General features: G+C 38.1%; 2 protein-coding genes across 2 annotated transcripts; one reads left to right on the top strand and one right to left on the bottom strand.

The window, feature by feature from the left end:
- Positions 1-6,502: 6,502 nt before the first annotated feature.
- Positions 6,503-6,901, bottom strand: LOC138873477 (uncharacterized). The gene has a single exon (XM_070151947.1). The coding sequence runs from the start codon at positions 6,899-6,901 to the stop codon at positions 6,503-6,505; it is 399 nt and encodes a 132-aa protein (XP_070008048.1).
- A 1,333-nt stretch (positions 6,902-8,234) lies between these two features.
- On the top strand, positions 8,235-16,533 carry LOC104226888 (cytochrome c). Its single transcript, XM_009778984.2, has 3 exons — positions 8,235-8,808; positions 9,674-9,807; positions 16,189-16,533. Exons 1-3 carry the CDS (start codon positions 8,697-8,699, stop codon positions 16,279-16,281), a joined length of 339 nt encoding a protein of 112 aa, XP_009777286.1. The 5' UTR covers positions 8,235-8,696; the 3' UTR covers positions 16,282-16,533.
- Positions 16,534-19,886: the final 3,353 nt, after the last annotated feature.

Here is a 19,886-nt window from a genome sequence, read left to right as displayed (position 1 = left end):
TTGTAACTGTAAATTCAGGACCAAATGTCCTTAACTTTTGAGCTTGTTAGTCTAAGTTCAGGACTTCAAGACCTATTGTCCTTAACTTTTGAACTTGTAACTGTAAGTTCAGGACCTATTGTCTTTAACTTCTGGGCTTCTTAGCCAAGTTCAGGACCTATTGTCCTTAACTTTTGAGCTTGTTAGTCTAAGTTCAGGACTAAGTGTCCTTAACTTTTGAACTTATGAGATTATACTGGGTTTATTGTTGACGTTGTTGTTGTTATTGCAATTAATCAATTGGTCATTTGACAGGTTTTTCAAAGAATGCCCTCGTTCAGATGATAAACAAAGGAAAGAGTTGGGGAAAAGATTAGGGTTAGAGCCTTTGCAAATTAAGTTTTAGTTCGAAAACAAGCGTACTCAAATGAAGGTAATTAGCTAGTCTTTTATGTTTTAGCATCAATTTTCTAAACGCAAAATTAAAAATAGCATTAAATGCTAGCATTCAATGTAATAACTGTTACGACGACATTATTTTCATTATTTTCCCCTGGCTCATCACGAACACCATGAGAACACACAACTGAGGAACGAGAATGAGAAACTTGGTGCCGAGAATATATATGAAAGAGATAGAAGAAAGGGTAACACAGTCTTTTTATATTAATTTTAATAGACTAGTGACTACTATTGCTAAGCATTAAAAATGCTGGATAGAAAGTAAACACCACTTTAAAAAGTGGCTATCCCACGCCATTTCTACTATTTTATATAACATATCTTATATAAAATAAGTATTAATTATATATATCACATATATATTTTAACCAAGAGATAATTTAATTTTTTATTCCAAATAGAAAACTTTAATTTGTTCACAATATTAATTATACCCTCTGTGCTAGCAAAGAATATAATAATATTTCATTTGGACTAATAACTAAATCTATTTGACTAATTAAGTTCCTTAATTTAATTATCAAATAATAAGTTAATTAATCCTTTAGCAAAGATCAGAACACTAGTTAGTGTGCGACCCCATAGGTTCAATACTAAGCCGGTAGTAAATTGATCACATCAATATACTAATCAAGGGTGCCGTCTAGCAACACTCCTTAACGACCGGATAGAATGAAGTATACAATTTACTCTTAAGAACCAGTAGAAGAATAATATAGTAATTTCTTCTGTCCTTATAGCTCTGGATCACCCTAGGATATGATTCAACTTTCAAATCCTAATAGGCGACCAATTACGTGTTCATGTCAAATATAATCGACCATTGAATGACCTAAGAAACTTATTTCTTCTTTCATTCAATTGCTCTGGCCAAGGTCTTAGTTTGGTCGTTTATAATTCATGACAACATGGAGCTTAAACTCATTACCAAGAGTTGACAGATTTCATCTTGATCAATCACTAATTCTACAAGTATTTAATCGTACACAATATCCTTTCAACTATCGCCCTAGGGCCATAGGTGTCTAGTATCAAAACAGAATAAATAACTTGTCAATTACTATGACGATCTCAGGTCAAAGGAAACTCTTACATCACATTCTTCAAGAGAATATCCTATTGACAATTTATGGTAATTCTAACCATTAGGAATTATCCAATGAGTCGGTTCAATGATCATGTCTCCATGTGCATCATCTATCTATGTGATTTGGTTAATGAGATCAACTAATCTTTATCCCATAAAGACAATCACATAATTATTGATCTAACCGGATTACTAATGTCTAAATTAATAATCCTACGATCAAGAACAAATTTAGATTAAATTATAAGAAACTTCACTCTCATTATTATGATCTTCATCACAATGTCAAATCTCAAAATTTAATTGGGGACCTTATCAAATTAATCAAGCAATTAATAATAATGATAAAAGAATATCCAATGCCATATATATTATATCAAATAACGTTCATAAAAATATGTTTAAATTATCAAATATGATATTGAATCTAGGGCATATCTACTATATCCCTAACATATTATGAAACTCAGAGAGACAAAATGTGCGTGTGTGTGCGTTTTCAGAGACTACAGTTTGGAAAGAGTTTGAGAATTAATACTAATTGAAGCATATTTGGTTGTTTGTGTCCTTTGTAAAATATTACGTAAAATATTTGGGAAAAAAAGAATATTAGTTGAAGTACCCAAGCTGTCAGACAATTTGTCCCAACTAAACATAGTACTACACAGTGAAAAACACATGGACAACTTGTACATAATTTAATAGGATTACAAGGGCTAAAGAATGTCTAGCACATTTCTGACATTTGATATCTCATGTGAACAGCAAGAAAATTAAAATAAAATTTAGGGCCTATCAAAATCACATATATCCAGCCATCCAGGGCATTTCAGCATATTTTTAGTGATAAAGTCGAGCTACAGCAGGTATCACTGGCCTATGACATATCTTGACTAACTTTCAAGGTTATTACAACTTCAATTCAGACGAATGGGGAAAAAAATTGAATCCCAATGGAAATATATAATTCAAGAGAATATGTGAGCGATTCATCCATAGTAATTTTTTTTTTCTTTTATCAAGGGTTTGACCAATTTATATTTTTCAGAAATAATCCATACATAGTAACTACCTTTAGACACCTTACTTCGTAATCTTATCCAAGGAACACTTAATATCTATGAGGAAACAGCTAAGCTAAATTCAACTATATTGATAATAGTTCATGGACTTTACCGACATCAAGTAGTCCCACCAGAAAGTTGATAACTTCCACTAGTAATTCACTCCAATTGGGAATTTTAGTATTAAATCATCCTATTCTGTCTATACAAAACTGATGCGAAATGAATCTGTCTACTAATCTCTACATTTCCTGAGTATAGAATATTGATATCTAAATAAGAAAACATACTTTAGCTGGCTCTTATGTGTAAACAAATTACCTAAACTTGATTGTCTTCTCAAAATAAAAATCATTTCTAATAACTCTGAGCCCATGATGTAATTATTTTGGCTTTGAAAAGTCTTATTCCGTTCATCAAAGAGCGCTAGAGAATGCTACTCTTCCTAGTTCCTATTGCCTTAATGTAACAATTTGGCCAGGGCGTTCAAAATCGAACCGAAACCGACAATCGAATCGAAACCGAAGCTTAATGGCTTATTGGTATCGGGTTAACGGTTTAACGGACGGGGAACGCATTGAAATTTTTTTATTAACGGCTTATCAATTTAGGGGCGGATTATTCAATTTTCTTAACGGATAATCCGTTAACCCGTTAAGAATATATATATATATATATGTAAAATAATCAAAAACCCTTCTTCCTCCGGTACTCTATCAAAGTGAATTAGAATAAAAGAAAACCAAATAAAAGGAGTCATCTAACTGTGACAAAAGACAGAATTTGCTATCTGAAACAAGATAACAACACCAGTTACACCACTGCTTCATCAATTTTGCCTGGATTTTAAGGCATCCTAGAATTCTAAGCATGACCAATATTTATTTTAACAACGGTCAATTGGAAATCTTTCACATGGACTAAGGCTAATGTGCATAAATATAAATAAGATTCTAGACAAATGATTTACCCATCACGGTGTCTCTTCTGCTTCGTCCCTCTTAGTACGTCGACCACCTATTTAAACATACAGAGACTAAATTTTATTTTATTTTGATTGAATTAGGCTGATAAACTACCCGATAAGAGCTAAACCGATACCAATTCGCCCGATATCTTATCGGGGGGCTAGCGAATTAATTTTTAAAAGCCGATAACCGATAAGCCAAACCGTTAAGAGTAAATAACAGTCCAATCTGCCCGATAAGCAGCCCTAAATTTCGCCGGTCGTTTTGAGTACTTTAGCCCCATTTTCCCTATTTGATGCTTTGTATATGTGTATTTGTCGTTATGTGACTTGTGGGACGGGGATGGTTGTTTTGGTTCAGGGGAAGGAGTTTTGGATTGAACTGGGACACCTAGTCCCTTGGTTGGAGGCTTAAGTTGTAAGAGTTGACCAAAATTTGACGTTTATGTAGACTAGCCCGGATGATATTTTGATGTTCCAATAGGTTCGCGTGTTGATTTTGGACTTAGACATATATCCAGATTTGAATTTGGAGGTTCCTATGTTGATTTGGTTATATTTAGCAAAAGTTGAAAAGTTGAAGGTTTTAAAGGTTCATAGGTTTGATTGGGAGTTCACTTTATTGATATCGGGTTGGGATTGTTGTTATGGGAGTTGGAATAGATCCGTTGTGTAATTTGGGACATGTATGCAAAATTTGAGGTTATTCCAAGTTGATTTGATGTGGATCGGCATGGATTTTAGAAGTTGGAAGTTCATTAGTTTCATAGGCTCGAATCGAGGTGCGATTCATGGTTTTGATATTATTTTTTGTGATTTGAGGTCTCAAATCAGTCCATGTAATGTTTAGGATTGTTTGGTGTATTTGGACGTTGTTTGGTGAGTTTTGGACCACCTGGACGGTGGTTGAGACTGCTATTACATGGCTAGGACACTGATCGCATTTGCGATCAATGGTTCACTTTTACCATTTGGGAAGGCCCCCAACTCGCAATTGCGGGCACAGGTTTCGCAACAGTGAAGCAGCTCAGAATTTCCCAGGGTCGCAAATGCGGAAAAACCAGCAACTCAACAATAGTTCATACTGTTTCAAGACACGTCCTAAACTCATATGAGCCCCTCGGGCTCCAATTCGAACATTCACACAAGTGTAATAATATCATACAAACTCTCTTGCTAACTCAAGTAGTAAAATAACATCAAATATCAAGAATCGATCATCAAAACTCAAGAGTTTCAACTTGAAACTCAACATTTGCCGATTTTCACATAATATGCTGAAACACGCTCGGATCACCCGGGACCCAACCAAACATGTGTACAAGTTCAAAAATATCATACAAATCTACCAAAATCGTTGAAAAACCGATCCAATATTATTTACCAAAAATATTGACCGTGGTCAACTCTAACCTCATTTTAAGCCAAAATCATATTTTCTTTAAAATTTCACATAATAGCTTTCCGAAAAAAGACATCGACCATGCACACAAGTCATAACTCATGAAATAAAGCTACATGAGATCTTGGAATATAGTAAAAGGAGCTAGTGCTCAAAACGAACTATCGGGTGTCTCCACCTCTAAAAAATGTTTGCCCTCGAACATGCATAGAAATGTACCTCAACTAGTAAAAAGGTGCAGATATATACTTCTCATATCGAACTCGAACTCCCAAGTAGCCTTATCAATTGGCTGACCTCTCCATTGCACTTTCATAGAAGGAAAACTCTTAGATCTCTAAATTTCGAACCAACCAGGTCTAAATAGCCACCGGCTCTTCCGCATAGGTCAAATTCTCATCAAAATGCACTATTGCTGAAGTCTAAAACATGTGACCGATCTTCACGGTACTTCCAAAGTATGGAAACATGAAATACCGGATGTACCTCTGCTAGGCTAGAAGGTAATGCAAGCCTATAAGCAACCTCCCCAACTCTATCCAAAATCTCAAACGGCCAAATAAAACTAGGGCTCAACTTTCCTTTCATTCCAAACCGCATCACGCCCTTCAAAGGAGACACTCAGAGAATAACCTTCTCACATTCCATGTAAGCCACATCCCGAACCTTCCGATCCGTATAACTCTTTTTTCTGGACTGAACCATACGAAGTCGCTCCTGAATCACCTTAACATTTTCCAAAGCATCACGAACCAAATCAGTGCCCAATAATCTAGCCTCACAGGACTTAAACCAACTGACTAGAGAACAACATCGCCTCCAATATAAGGCCGCGTACAGAGCCATCTGGATGCTCGAGTGATAGCTATTGTTGTAGGCGAACTCCGCTAGAGGTAAAAATTCGTCCCACTGACCCCGGAATTCCATAGAGCATGCTCGCAACATATCCTCCAAAATCTGAATAATACACTCAGACCGTTTGTGCATCTGAGGATGAAATGCGGTACTCAGCTTGACCCGCATGCCCAACTCGGGCTGCACGACTCTCCAAAATTAAGATGTGAACTGCATGACCTATAAAAAATGATAGTAATGGGCACGACGTGCATGCGAATAATCTCCTAAATGTAAATTTGAGTCAACTGATCTGAAGAATATGACGTCATTGTTAGGATAGCTACACCTAAGGGATAAAAATATTCACCTTAACTGAAAAATCCTTATCCTAAGGGATAAATATATTAGCTGATATCCCTTGTAAAGTCCCTCTCCCTTTAGGATTGTTGTATTGAATAATATTTAAACATCACTGTATTATACGCATAAATGAAGAAAATAACAACTTATTCCTATAATACTTTCAGTTATCACCGGAATGAATTATGCAGACTTTGTCAACCGGTCCACAATAACCCAAACTGCATTATATTTCCTCAAGGTCCGTGGCCTACCACAAAATCCATTGTGTTGCGTTCCCACTTGCACTCCGGTATCCCGAATCTTTGAGTCAACCCACCCAGTTTCTAATACTCGTACTTCACCTATTGACAATTCAAGCACTGAGAGATATGACTGACTACATCTTTCTTTATCTTCCGCCACCAATAGTGTTGTTTTAAGTCAAGGTACATCCTTTTGACACCTGGATGTATGGAATAACGTAAACTGTGAGTCTCCTCATGGATCAACTCTCTCAACCCATTAACATTTGGAATACAAATCCGACCTTGAAGTCGCATAATAGCTTCATCTTCAATCACGACCTCCTTGACACCACCCAGCTGCACAGTGTCTTTCAACACCAACAAGTGAGGATCATCAAACTGGCGAGACTTGATACGCTCCAACAACGATGATTGTGCCACAACACAATCGAGAATCTGGCTAGGCTCCGAAACATCCAATCTCATAAATCGGTTGGCCAAAGCCCGAACATCCATGGCTATTGTCTTCTCCACCACCGGTAAATATGTCAAACTGCCTATGCTCTATGCCTTCCTACTCAATGCATCGACCATTACATTGGCTTTTCCTAGATGATATAGTAATCATAGTCTTTTAATAACTCTAACCATCTCCATTGCTGCAAATTAAGGTCCTTTTGCTTGAATAGGTGTTGGAGACCCCGATGGTCAATACAAACCTCACATGGAACGTCGTGTAGATAGTGCCTTCAAATCTTCAACGCGTGAACAATGGATGCCAAATCTAAACCATGCACAGGGTAATTCTTCTCATGAACTTTCAACTGACGAAATGCGGAGGCAATCACCCTAATATCCTGCATCAATACCGTGCCAAACCCAATACGTGATGCATCACAATACACATTGTAAGATCCACAACCTGTAGGCAACACCAACACGGGGGCTGTAGTCAATGCAGTTTGAGCTTCTGAAATCTCTCCTCACACTTGTCGGACCATTTGAAAAGAGCATCTGAGTCAACTTGGTCGTTGGGGCTGAGATAGATGAAAGCCTCTATGAACTGGCGATAATAACCTGCCAAACTCAAAAATTTCCAAATCTCTATAGCTAAAGTAGGTCTAGGTTTGTCTTGAACTGCCTCAATCTTCTTAGGATCCACTTTGATACCCTTAGAAGACACAACATGGCCCAAAAAGGCAACCGAGTCTATCCAGAACTCGAACTTCGAAAACTTGGTATATAACTGACGATCCTTCAATGTGTGAAGTATAATATGTAGGTGCTGGTCATGCTCCTCTCGACTACGAGAGTAAACCAAAATATCATCAATGAAGACAATCATGAAGGAGTATGAGTACACAAGTGCTGATCTCTTCTAAGTGCCGCTAGGACCAACACCGGGATCTGCTCAAGAAGTGCACAAGTGTAGTATGAGTACAACCGAACCGATGTACTCCGTAAGTGACGAGCCTAACCACGACGAAATAGTGATGAGGCTATAACAAAGCACTCACAATAAATTTGTACGAGTATAAGTAGAAAATAATAACAAAACAGAGAAAACAACAATAATATGAAAAGCGAAATAAAAACACACACAACAAAGGACCCTAAAGTATCACCTATGCTCAATTTCACAATGCAATACTGAAACAGAACCGACAACCAAGAACAATCAGAATATATCTTCTCTGTTGCAGCGCACAACCCAATTTTCATATACAATTTTAATATTTGTTGCGGCGCGTAATCCGATTCTTATATACAATTTTAATATTCGTTGCGACGTGCAATCCGATCCTAAATATCTAATCAATATCCATTTGGCGTGCAACCCGATTCCAATATCATAAGAACAATTAAATTTGGATTCAAATTTAAGGCTTAACAGCACCTTGGGATTAAAATTGTAAACCACCCCAAGTCGTATTAAAAGCAATCCAACACTAGCTTATTGATCCAAATGAATCAGTGTCAAGGTTATGCTCCAACAGTCGGGTCAAAAGTCTAAAGAAGGCACACACACACACACACACAAAAAAACCGTTTCGAGAAAGTTAGTTTTAGGAAAATTTCTGAAGAATTTTGCATGGTCAAACGGGTGTTTAACATCTCCCGCTAGAAAGGGCAAAGAGGGCGGATTCATAATAAAAGCTGGGTCAGGAAAGCGTGCCGTCATCCAAAAGACACGTTCCTTATTTGCAATTTCAATTGCCTAAAAGCATTCTTTCAGTGTGATTTACAGAAAAATCTCATATATACACCTAAACTGAGAATCGCGCGCCGTTCACTGACTGTGTTCGATAGAATGGCAACTTTTGAACAAGCTCCAGCAGGTGATCCTAAAGCCGGAGAAAAGATATTCAAAACCAAATGCGCTCAATGTCACACTGTCGAAAAAGGTGCTGGTCACAAACAAGGTAATTGGTCCCAATTTCATATAAAATTATGAAGATTTTCAATTGGTTTATGCTACTGCTACAATGATTCGAGACGTGAATATGATCTGCAGATTAAAGTTGTACGTTATGCTGCATTTTTATTTGTTAAAAGAAATGTGTTCAGGGGTGGCATGAATGTTTGAAGTAATCATAATCTTTCTTTTATGACAATTACAAATAAAGATTGCTCTCTGGGCACATATGCGGTTGTTGGAGACGCGTTTGTGAATTTCCAGGTCTCCCGTGTGAGGTAGTGCTTGGGTTTCAGAGCAGCCTCAAATTGCTTTTTGACTATATGAATCTATCAATATTTATGTTTCTCTATGTAGACGTCAATTGATCAAACATGAAGATTTAGGTTATCGAAATCTCTACATTTTCTATTGTCATACAAATCTCTACAACGACAACACGCATCAATTCCAAATAAGTTGGGGTTGGCTATATGAATCCTCACTAGCTTGTATGAGCTTGCTCACTTGCCGGTCCCAAACCTGAATAAGAATAAAGGAGAAGGGTTGTGGTAGGCTGGAAGTTACTAGCTAATTTCATGACATACAAATCTCTAATGAGACAAATAACTCTCCGTGAACTAAACCTTAATCACAACCAAAAAGAAAAAATCCTAATCAATTGTAGATTTTATGCTTCTTTATGATATGTCTGGAACATTTGACCATGTCTACTTCTAATTTTAATGCTTCTCTGACATACTTGGATTTGGAATGATGCCTATGATTTGTACAGTATTCTTCTCTTGTGCATATAGTTAATTAGAGGAGGCTACAGCTTGTCTGCTTTATTTAGCAGTTAGAGTTTTTTCTTATACATCCTAAATTTGCAGGACCCAATTTGAATGGGCTATTTGGGAGGCAGTCTGGTACAACTCCGGGTTACTCTTACTCTGCTGCTAACAAGAACATGGCTGTGACATGGGAAGAGAATACACTATATGACTACTTACTCAACCCTAAGAAGGTCAGAATAATTTGTGTTTGCTTTGCGAGATATATCCGTTTTGAACGACTTCAGTTCTTCACAAATACTGAGTGTCAAGAGCTCCTTGAAAAAAATTGCTTCTAGCGAAATTTAACTACATACATCAACGTGACCCTTCTATCTTTTTTTTTCTCTCTGTTTCCCCTGAAGTTCTGTGTCTCTTTTATTTGTTGGCCACAGTTAGGAGGTATTAGTTTTTTTTTTTTTTTTGGTAATTGAAACTTTCATATACCTGGGAAAATATTTACAAGTAATTCAAAAGAATCCTTACATACATGTTCCTATGCTTCCTATACTTCCTCCCCCCCTATACATCTTACTGTTAGGCTCACTAGCTTCTACCTATTACATCGGGTAATAATCAAGATTACGTAAGGCTTTTTCGACATCCTTGTTGCTTCGACAGTGTATTTCTTTTATGATTAGCTTGCCAATAATCTCCCATCTTCTCACTTTGTCTTGGAAGATTCTGCCATTTCTCTCTTGCCAGCCATAGTAAACACATCCCGCTAGTACCATCTTATATAGTTCTGTGTTTTCATTCCTTCTCGGTGTCCAATTTTCAGCCCATTTTAGTTCCTCTGTTCACCCATATATGGTTCTTCTTATACCTTGCCATATTAGCAAACTCTTCCATATTTTTGCTGCATATTGACACTCGAAGAATAGATGCTGGATAGACTCATTTGCATGCTTACACAGCACACATTCTTGATCAGTTTGTATGCCCCACTTTTGCAATCTATCCTTCGTGTATAGTTTCCCATGTGCTACCATAGTTAGCATGAAGATCCACCTAGGACACCCTGCATTGTTACACACCACTCTCCTCCAGCTCACTTTGCTAAAAGTTCCTTGTAGTTTATGGTAGATATGCTTAATAGAGCATTTACTCATTATTCTTATATCTTCATAGTTGTACCCTGCAGCCTGAGAACTCTCTTTAGCTTTCACAATCTTTCTCATAATCCACGATGCTTGATTTAGTTGCACTTCCCATATGTTTTTATCCTTTATGTAATAGCTGTGTACCCATTATATCCAAAGTTTGTTCTTCTCTTTACATAGGTTCCAGAATTGTTTACTTATAGCTGCTTTGCTCAATAGGCTGATATTCATAACATTGAAGCCTCCTGCTGATTTAGGTAGACAAACTTTCTCCCAAGCTAGTAGTGCTTTCTTTGACACACTACTTTCCCCTGTCCATAAAAAACTTCTGCATATTGCCTCAATCAACTTTGTAATTTTCTTTGGAAACATAAAGATCTGAACCCAGTAAGTCTGGATAGAAAATAACACACTCTTGATAAGTTGAATCCTTCCTGCATATGATAGGAATTTGGCTGTCCAGGATGTTATTCTGCCCGCTAGTTTGTCAATTAGAGGTTGACATTGGCCTAGTGAGACTCTTTTGGAACTTAAGGGAACTCCCAAGTATCTCACTGGCAGCTCTCCTTTTTGAATGCCCAGGAACTCCATTATGTCTGCCTGAATATCATGTGACACCCCTCCAAAGAATATGGAGCTTTTGTTCTTGTTAATCACCCGTCCTGATGCTTTCGAAAACTCCATGAAGCAATTGTACAACAACTTAATTGATCCAATGTCACCCCTGCAAAACAATAAAAGATCATCTGCAAAACCAAGCTGCATTATCTGCAGCTTTGCACATTTGGGATGATAGTTAAAATCTGGTATCTGATTCAAAGTCTTCAGACTTCTTGTCAGATACTCCATTGCCAAAACAAATAGGAATGGGGATAGTGGATCCCCTTGCCTAAGTCCCTTCCTAGCTTCAAATGGCTGAGTTGTTGAACCATTTACCATGATTGTATAAGTAACACTCTGCACACATGTCATGATCCATTTAACAAACTGTTCAGGGAAAGCCAATGCATTCAAAATCTGTTGTAGAAATGGCCATTCAATAGAGTCATATGCCTTCTGCATATCCAGTTTCATCATGCATCTAGGTGACACTCCTTTCCTTCCATATCCTTTGACTAATTCATGACTTAGGATGATGTTATCAACAATCACTCTTCCAGGAACAAAAGCAGACTGCGTCTTATCAACTAAAGCATCCATAACTTGTTGAAGCCTCTTAGTCAGTACTTTAGAAATTACTTTATACAATGTTGTGCAGCATGAAATAGGCCTATATTCTTTAATGCTAGCAGGATTTCTAACTTTAGGGATCAAGATGATTGAGGTACAGTTAATAGGCTTAAACATTTGGGCTGTATCAAAGAAATCCAGGACAGCCTGTGTTACCTCCTCACCTATGACTTGCCATGACTTCTTGAAAAACTGCATTGAGCCCATCATACCCAGGAGCCTTCAAATCATTGATATCTTTCAAGGCTAGCCATATCTCTTGCCTGGTCACTGGTTGTATTAGGTGGACTTGCTGTTCTCTATTTAGGACTGCCCCTCTCTTCATTATATTTGGATTGATGGCTGGAATTGCTGATGCTCTGGACCCCAACAATTGCTTATAATAGCCCAGTATTTCTGCCTCTATGTCCTCTTCCAAATGTAACTGCATCCCCATATCATTAGTGAGAGTATGAATGCCATTCAAACTATTCATGTTCTTCATTTGAGCAAAGAAGTATGCAGAGTTGGAGTCACCAAGTTTTAACCATTGGACTCTTGACCTTTGCCTGTATATACTCTCCTCAATTAGTATCCATTTTTCTAGCTTACTTCTTAGTTCCTTTTCTTCCTCAATTAACTCTGTACTCTGCAGTCTCCATCTCATCTTCTCCTGAATTTCCTGTAGCTCTCTTCTGGTCTCTTTAACTCTGTCATCAACCCCTTTATAGTGCTGAGTGTTAAGCCCTTTGATTACTTCCTTTACTCTTTTTAGCTTACTCCAAACTCCCTGCATCTTTCCATCTGTTCCAGTTGTATTCCATGCTTGATCAACTTCTTGTATAAAATGAGGATGTTCAGCAATACAGTTAAAGAATCTGAATGGCCTAGCTTTCTTCATCTGCATTTGTGTAATCACTAATTTAAGTGGAGAGTGGTCAGACACAGATGGCTCTAGTATTTGTATCTTCAAACTAGGCATTGTCAACATCCAACTAGAATTTACCAGTCCTCTGTCTATTCTGCTGTATGTATGATTGTTAGTCCATGTGTAATCTCTTCCCACAATATGCAATTCATTCATACATGTGTCATCCATGAATTCCCTAAAGTCCTTTGTTTCCGTATCCTGTATCATAGTACCATGTTGCCTATCTTGGATATTTAAGACAGCATTGAAATCACCCACTGCTAGCCAAGGCCCTTGCTGCAGACTATGTATCTGTCTCAACTTCTTCTACATTTTCAATCTGTCTTTAATAGTATGCAACCCATAGTAAAACCAACTGTTAGTAGTTTTGAGAGTATTCTAATCTGTCCATGTATGATCTGTTCATCTATCTCAATTGGCTCAAACACATAAATCCTTGGATCCCATATTACCCAAATTCTGCTCTTATTGTTGTTGCTAAAGTTTGATATCCACTGTCAACCAGGAGCAACTTTCTTCATAATACTGTTAACTTTCTGCTCTTTTATTCTGTGCTCAACTAAAGCTATCACTGCCTTTTTATTCTGCTTAATGAACTCCTTTATCTCCTTTTGCTTATAAGCTTTATTTAACCTCCTAATGTTCCATGTTACCACACTCATACTAGTATGAATTGAGTGTCCTGATACATCCCCTGCACCCCAAAGCTCCTCATCTGCATACTGCTGGTTCCTGGATCATTATTGCTTGCTCACTTCCTAAGGATTGGAAGCCATTATTTCTAGATAGATTCTGCTCTTCAACTTGCTTTGTTTTGGCTAGTCTTGCTGCTGATTTACCAGTAACAGTTGTCCACCCTGCTTCATCAGCTTGTTTAGCACTATCAACTTGCATTATCTCATTCTCTGGTGGTTTTGTTGTTTCAGTCTGCTTTGTTTGTTGCTTCTCCTGCTTATTGTCCTTTGGGCCATCTCTATCTGTCCTTAGCCAAACTTGTTTGCCTTTGTTTATTCTCCCCTGGTATACCATCTTCTGAGTTTGTGGAGCTTTGTTTTCATTGCAATTATGCTCTATCTTTAGACATTTATTACAATATGCTGGTTCCCAATCATAGCTAATCTCCTGTTCAATTGTTCTGCCTATTGGATCTTGCAGCTCCACACTTTGAGGGAGAGGTTTAGTGATGTCCATCTCAATTAACATTCTTGCATAAGATATTCTGACTGATCCAGTAGTGCATTCATCAGCATACACAGGATTTCCCAGTGCACTCCCAATCTTACTTAAAGCCTTCATACTCCAGCAATTGAGTGGAAGATTAGGCAACCTTACCCACAAAGGGATGGTTCTCAAAACTTCATCATGCAGATTGAAGTCAGATGTCCATGCTTTCATTACTATGGGTCGATTATTGACAGTATGAGGTCCAGTAAACAATACTTGGTCCCTTTCTTCCAAATTAGCAAATCTAACCACAAAATAATCATCATTATGATAATAGATCTGAGGTTTAGTTGAGAATTTACCCACTGAGCTTATGAATCTTTCCATTGCTCCTATAGTAGGTGAATCGCCTATTACATACAGAACAATTGCTGAGCTCCATTTAGCATTTTCATGTTCAACATCCTCTAAATCTAATTTCACAATTTTCTCCCCATTTTGAATCACTGGTGCAATAAATTGTAAATTCATCCCTTTCCTTGCCAATTTATTCCCTACTACCACATTCGCCCATGATTGATTACCGTTTACCTTCTCTACTTGCTCAATACCACTGGGAATTTCTACAGTGCCAGATTTGCATGGCACTGTTTCATTGCTGTTTGGCGTCTTCAGCTGTGGTTGAGTTTTCCCGCTCCCAGATCCACCACCTTCGTCTCTAGCAGCTACAGGTGTAGCTATCACTGCTTTCATCTTAGCATTTTTTAGTGCTGGATCTGAATCCATCTTGCTCTGCTCACTTTGTATGTTCCTCGGAGTAACTGTCTCAGCTGGTTCTTAAATTCTCACTCCTTTTGGTGAGACAAACAGCTCCAATACTGCATTATGAGCCTCCGCTGATCTCTGGTCAGTGTACGGAACCTTCATAAGGTTCCTCTTGGGTCGACCTCTCCCTCCCATGGCTTCGAACTGCGTACGTTAGCAGGGCCACGTTAACGTGCGCCGAGAGAAACATTTGATATGAACATAGGAGGTATTAGTTACTTGAAAGAAAAAGTTAGGAGGTATTAGTTACTTAAAAGAAATAGTTAGGAGGTGTTAACTCTGGTCCAACTGCTGTGACTCTCCTATGCTCTCTCTGATCCTTTGGTTTGATTCTCAAGTCATGCCCGGGGGTGGGGGGGGTGATCATTTGAAAGGAATTTTATTATTTAAATCAGTCAAAACTGTTAAGTGGATGGTTTTCCTGCTTGAGTTGATAAATAATTTAAGGACACTTGGATATAAAAGAGCTGGCTACTGCAACAATTGAACCTCAGAGATGACTGACTGAAATAATGTCTGAAACTGGTGGAGAAGAAGAGAGTAAGATATTAGAGGACATGAGGTATCAAGATACGAAAAAGCAAACTATTTTTTTGCCTCAGGGATGACTGAGTGATAAAATGTGTGTAAATGGTGGGAGAAGAGGAGAGTATGACCATTAAGGGAATCAAACATAGGTCTAGCAGCAAACCTAGAAAACATATTGCAATTTTGTGCCCTTCGTTCACCAAGTTTATGCATAGGACTCTTGAAAGTGGGAATTGAAGAGGTCTTTGCACCTCGGAGTTGAGTGCTTTTGGGATAACATCTTGTGTGTAAGTTGTGTGAAGCTGCAGTAAATTCCACTGAACTTTTCAGGTTTAAATAGCTTGGAATGCATGCCTAAAAGAGGAGAGATTCTCAATTTAAATGGCTTAACTTGTCAGAGACTCAGAGTGCTGTATACTGGCCACTTGGTAATTGAACCCACCTATTCATCTAGAAAACCATGTAAAATTTAGCAGTAGGTTTCTGGGACAGGATACGAGGGATGACAGGAGTTAAGCTAAAGGGCACGGAGATATTAAAATACTAAAATGCTCAGTACTATGGTAAATGAAACTCAGGGATGACTGACAGGACAGATGCTAAGAACAATTTGGTTGCAGTTCTTTCTGTGTGGATCATGGTCATGATCATGCTCTTGCATCATACTGTACATTAACATGCATCGTGGCTTGTTCTTATATTTTCATCTCGTACAACTTAGAGCTCAAATTAGATGTGCTTGGAATCTTTTCTTAGGTACATATGTGTATGGATGCTTGTTAGAAGCTGAATGACTTGAAATCCTTTCTTTGCAGTACATCCCCGGAACAAAAATGGTTTTCCCTGGGTTGAAGAAGCCACAGGAGCGCGCAGATTTAATAGCTTATCTCAAGGAAGCAACTGCATGAAAACTTTCCTCTACAGAAGCATGATAATACTTTTTTGGTTGTGGCCTAGGGAATAGTTTGGTCATTGATGCCAGTTATAGTTCAATTCTTTCTTACAGTCTTGTTATTTCTTAAATTAATTACTCCACGCGGATCTTTAAGCTATCTCTCTGGTTGAACTAAGCTGGTAACGAGGAATTTTGTCAAGAATATAACAGTTACTGTCTTCCAAACATTTATGTGCTTCCAGATGTGCCTTAGCATCAAACGAAATACTGCATTCTTCTCCAGTGAGTTGTTTAGTCCGGGAGTTTTTCATTTTTTAGTTAAATTGAATTGACCTAGAAAAGGAAAAAAGAAATTCGGTTTCTGGATCACCATTGTTATTTGTTTTTCTTGTTTCTCTTCATTAAAATCGCCCTTCTGGGTTCTTATCACCCAAAAAGAAAAACAGGACATTTTGACCCTTCTGGGTCTTCCCCTGAGTGTTGAAGACTGCTTGAGCGTGTGTCTGCATATCTGGACCTTTTTGGGAAACCTGGTCTTGCTCATAATGAGTTAATGTTATTTCTCCAAATGTTTTCTTCATCTCAGATTTTATTATATTAGAAAACAAGCCAAACACGAGGCATATTTCACTCAGCCTAACGTTTCTTATCATCTGTATTCCCGTGGGCCGTTGCTCTCTTCCTTCTGTTTTTCGTTGAAATAGAGATTAATGTCGTTTATTGGAGGCATGAAAGCAACAAATCACCCAACAAAATCTAATGTTTTGTAGCCAATGTTTACATTAACTACACAACCTATGCTTTTTTAAAAAAAATAAAATGAAAAAACAAACACCTATTGAGATATGGTAATGTTCAAATTGTTAAAAAAGAATTACCGCTGCAATTTTCTAGGTAATATGTAGAATTCCCACCGTCGGGACCGTGATGACGCCTAACATTTCACTTGCTAGGCAAGTCAATGTTAGAACAATTTATCCATTTTTAACGGTTTAAATAATTAATGAGAAATAACTGAAATAACTGTAATAATCCAAAATAAAAATGCGGAAGCTACAACAGTCAAACGTCTAATACAACCTTGGACCCGGTGTCAAGATTGCACGAGCTACTAGAATAGTATAAACAAGGGTCTGAAATAACATAAAGTTGTCTAAAAGAGAGTACACATCTAAATAAAAAGGGAAGGGGACTCCAGCAATTGCGGGCGTTGAGCATTTGTACCTCAAGTCTCTGCAAGCTGTCCAATCCGAGCACGCTAATAGCCACCGCTGGGACCGACTACAAAATCTGCACAAGAAGTGCATAGTGTAATATGAGTACAACCGACCCTATGTACTCTGAAAGTGTCGAGCCTAACCTCGACGAAGTAGTGACGAGGCTAAGGCACGTCACCTACACTACAACCTATACGCAGTATATAATAACGACAGAAAAATAAATGCAGAAGAAGATAAGATAGTCAACTGAAGATAATAGCTACAGCCTCAAGAAATAAGCTAGTGTCGTTCAGAATTACCAATCCTTAGAGTTTCAAATGAAAATACCGAAAACCAACACAACTCAAGGAAATAGAAACACATAGGTTGTTGTGGCGCGCAACTCGATCTCATCGTACAACACATATGCCTCCCTTAATTCACCTGTTGCGGCGTGCAACCTGATCCCACCGTATCAGTATCAATTTACCCTTATTCCACCATATCAATCCACTCTTATTTCACATGTTGCAGCGTGCAACCCAATCCCACCATATCAGTACCAAATACTCAATGTGCATAGTCAAATCAATAATTCAAATCACAAAAACTTTTACGATCAATAAATATCAAGCTGAACCAAAAAGAAAACCTTATACAACACGGGAATTCATATAATAATACTACACAACAAGTCAAGTATGGTAAATGACAATTAGAAGGTGCAAGTAAGTCAGTTAAGGCAAGTAGGAGCAATCATATAAATATGAAAGGATATAACATTATTAACAGAAGGAAACACTGATTAATAGGTAGCAATTAAGCATGGAAGGTATTTAGAGCATATAACATTTAAGACAGGGAAGGAGATAATTAAGGAAAAGCAGAAAATCAGGGAATACAAGTATTTCGGCGGCGTATAAGCACTCGTCACCTCGCATATAAGCCGCAACACATGAAATTCACATAGCACATAGTCCGAGGGTTCCTAATTCCCTCAAGTCAAGGTTAAACTCAACACTTACCTCACTCCGCAGTCAATTTAGAGCTCTACCAGGGCCTTTTCCCTAGAATCTACCTCCAAACCACTCGTATCTAGCCAAAATTGAATCAATAATATCAAATATTGCTAAAGGAATCAATTATAATGCGTAAATTTAGAATTTCGAAACTTTCCCCCAAAAAAGTAAAAAATTAACCCAGGTCCGCTTGGTCAAAACCCGAGGTTCGGACCAAAATTCATTTACCCATTCACCCCCGAGCCCGATTATGTAATTTGTTTCGAAATCCGACCTCAATTTGAGGTCTAAATTCTAATTTTACAAAAATCCCTGATTCTACCCAAACCTTCAATTTCTACCATGAAAATCCTAGATTTTAGGTGAAAATCCTATGAAATGTAATGGGTAATTGAAAGAAAGTAGGTTAGAATCATTTACCAACAAATTGGAGAAGAAAAACTCTTGGAAAATCGCCTCTAGGGTTTTCTAGTTTTGAAATTTTGAAAGAATCGGCAAAATCCCGTAATTGGTCTGTTTTAATCACCGGGCGTCAAGCCTTCTTCGCATTTGCGAAGGGCCTGTCGCGATCGCGAAGCAGTGGCTGAAATAGCCTACGCATTCGCGAAGGGTTATACCCACCAGCCTACGCATTCGCGAGCCTTATGGCGCGTTCGCGAAGAGTATTGATCAGTTTCCCTTCCCCCAGGTCCCATGCCTATGCGTTCGCAAGAGGCTGGCTACGTTCGCGAAGGGTAATGCCCCCATTTCTCCACGTTCATGACCCAACTTTCGCGTTCGCGAAGAAGAAACTCCCACCCAGCCCAGTTCACTCTTCGCGTTCGCGAGAGTACCTTCGTGAACGCGAAGAAGGAAATACCAGAAACCAACTGATGCACAAAAAACCAAATTTTCTAAGTTTCAAAACATCCGTAGCCTAGCCGAAATTCACCCGAGCCCTCGGGGTTCCAAACAAATTATACACACAAGTCCAAAACTCATACGAACTTGCTCGCACGATCAAAATGCCAAAACAACGCCTAGAACTACGAATCAGACACCAAATCAAATGAAATTTTCAAGAAAACTTTAAAACTTCTATTTTAACAACTGAACGTTCGAATAACGTCAAACCAACTCCATTTCTCACCAGTTTGACAGACAAGTCATAAATATAGTAATGGACCTGTATCGGGCTCCGAAACCAAAATACGAACCCGGTATCAACAAAATCAAACATCGATCAGTTCTTAAAAATTATTAAATCTTTAAACTTTTAATTTGCAACAAAAATCAATAACTCGAGCTAGGGACCTCCGAATTTGATTCCGAGCATACGCCCAAGTCCCAAATCATGATACGATCCACCGGGACCGTCAAAATATGGATTCGGGTCCGTTTGCTCAAAATGTTGACTGAAG

This window comes from Nicotiana sylvestris, chromosome 7 (assembly GCF_000393655.2).
Source record: "Nicotiana sylvestris chromosome 7, ASM39365v2, whole genome shotgun sequence".
Taxonomy (NCBI): domain Eukaryota; kingdom Viridiplantae; phylum Streptophyta; class Magnoliopsida; order Solanales; family Solanaceae; genus Nicotiana; species Nicotiana sylvestris.
This window is presented reverse-complemented; position numbering and strand designations above follow the sequence as displayed.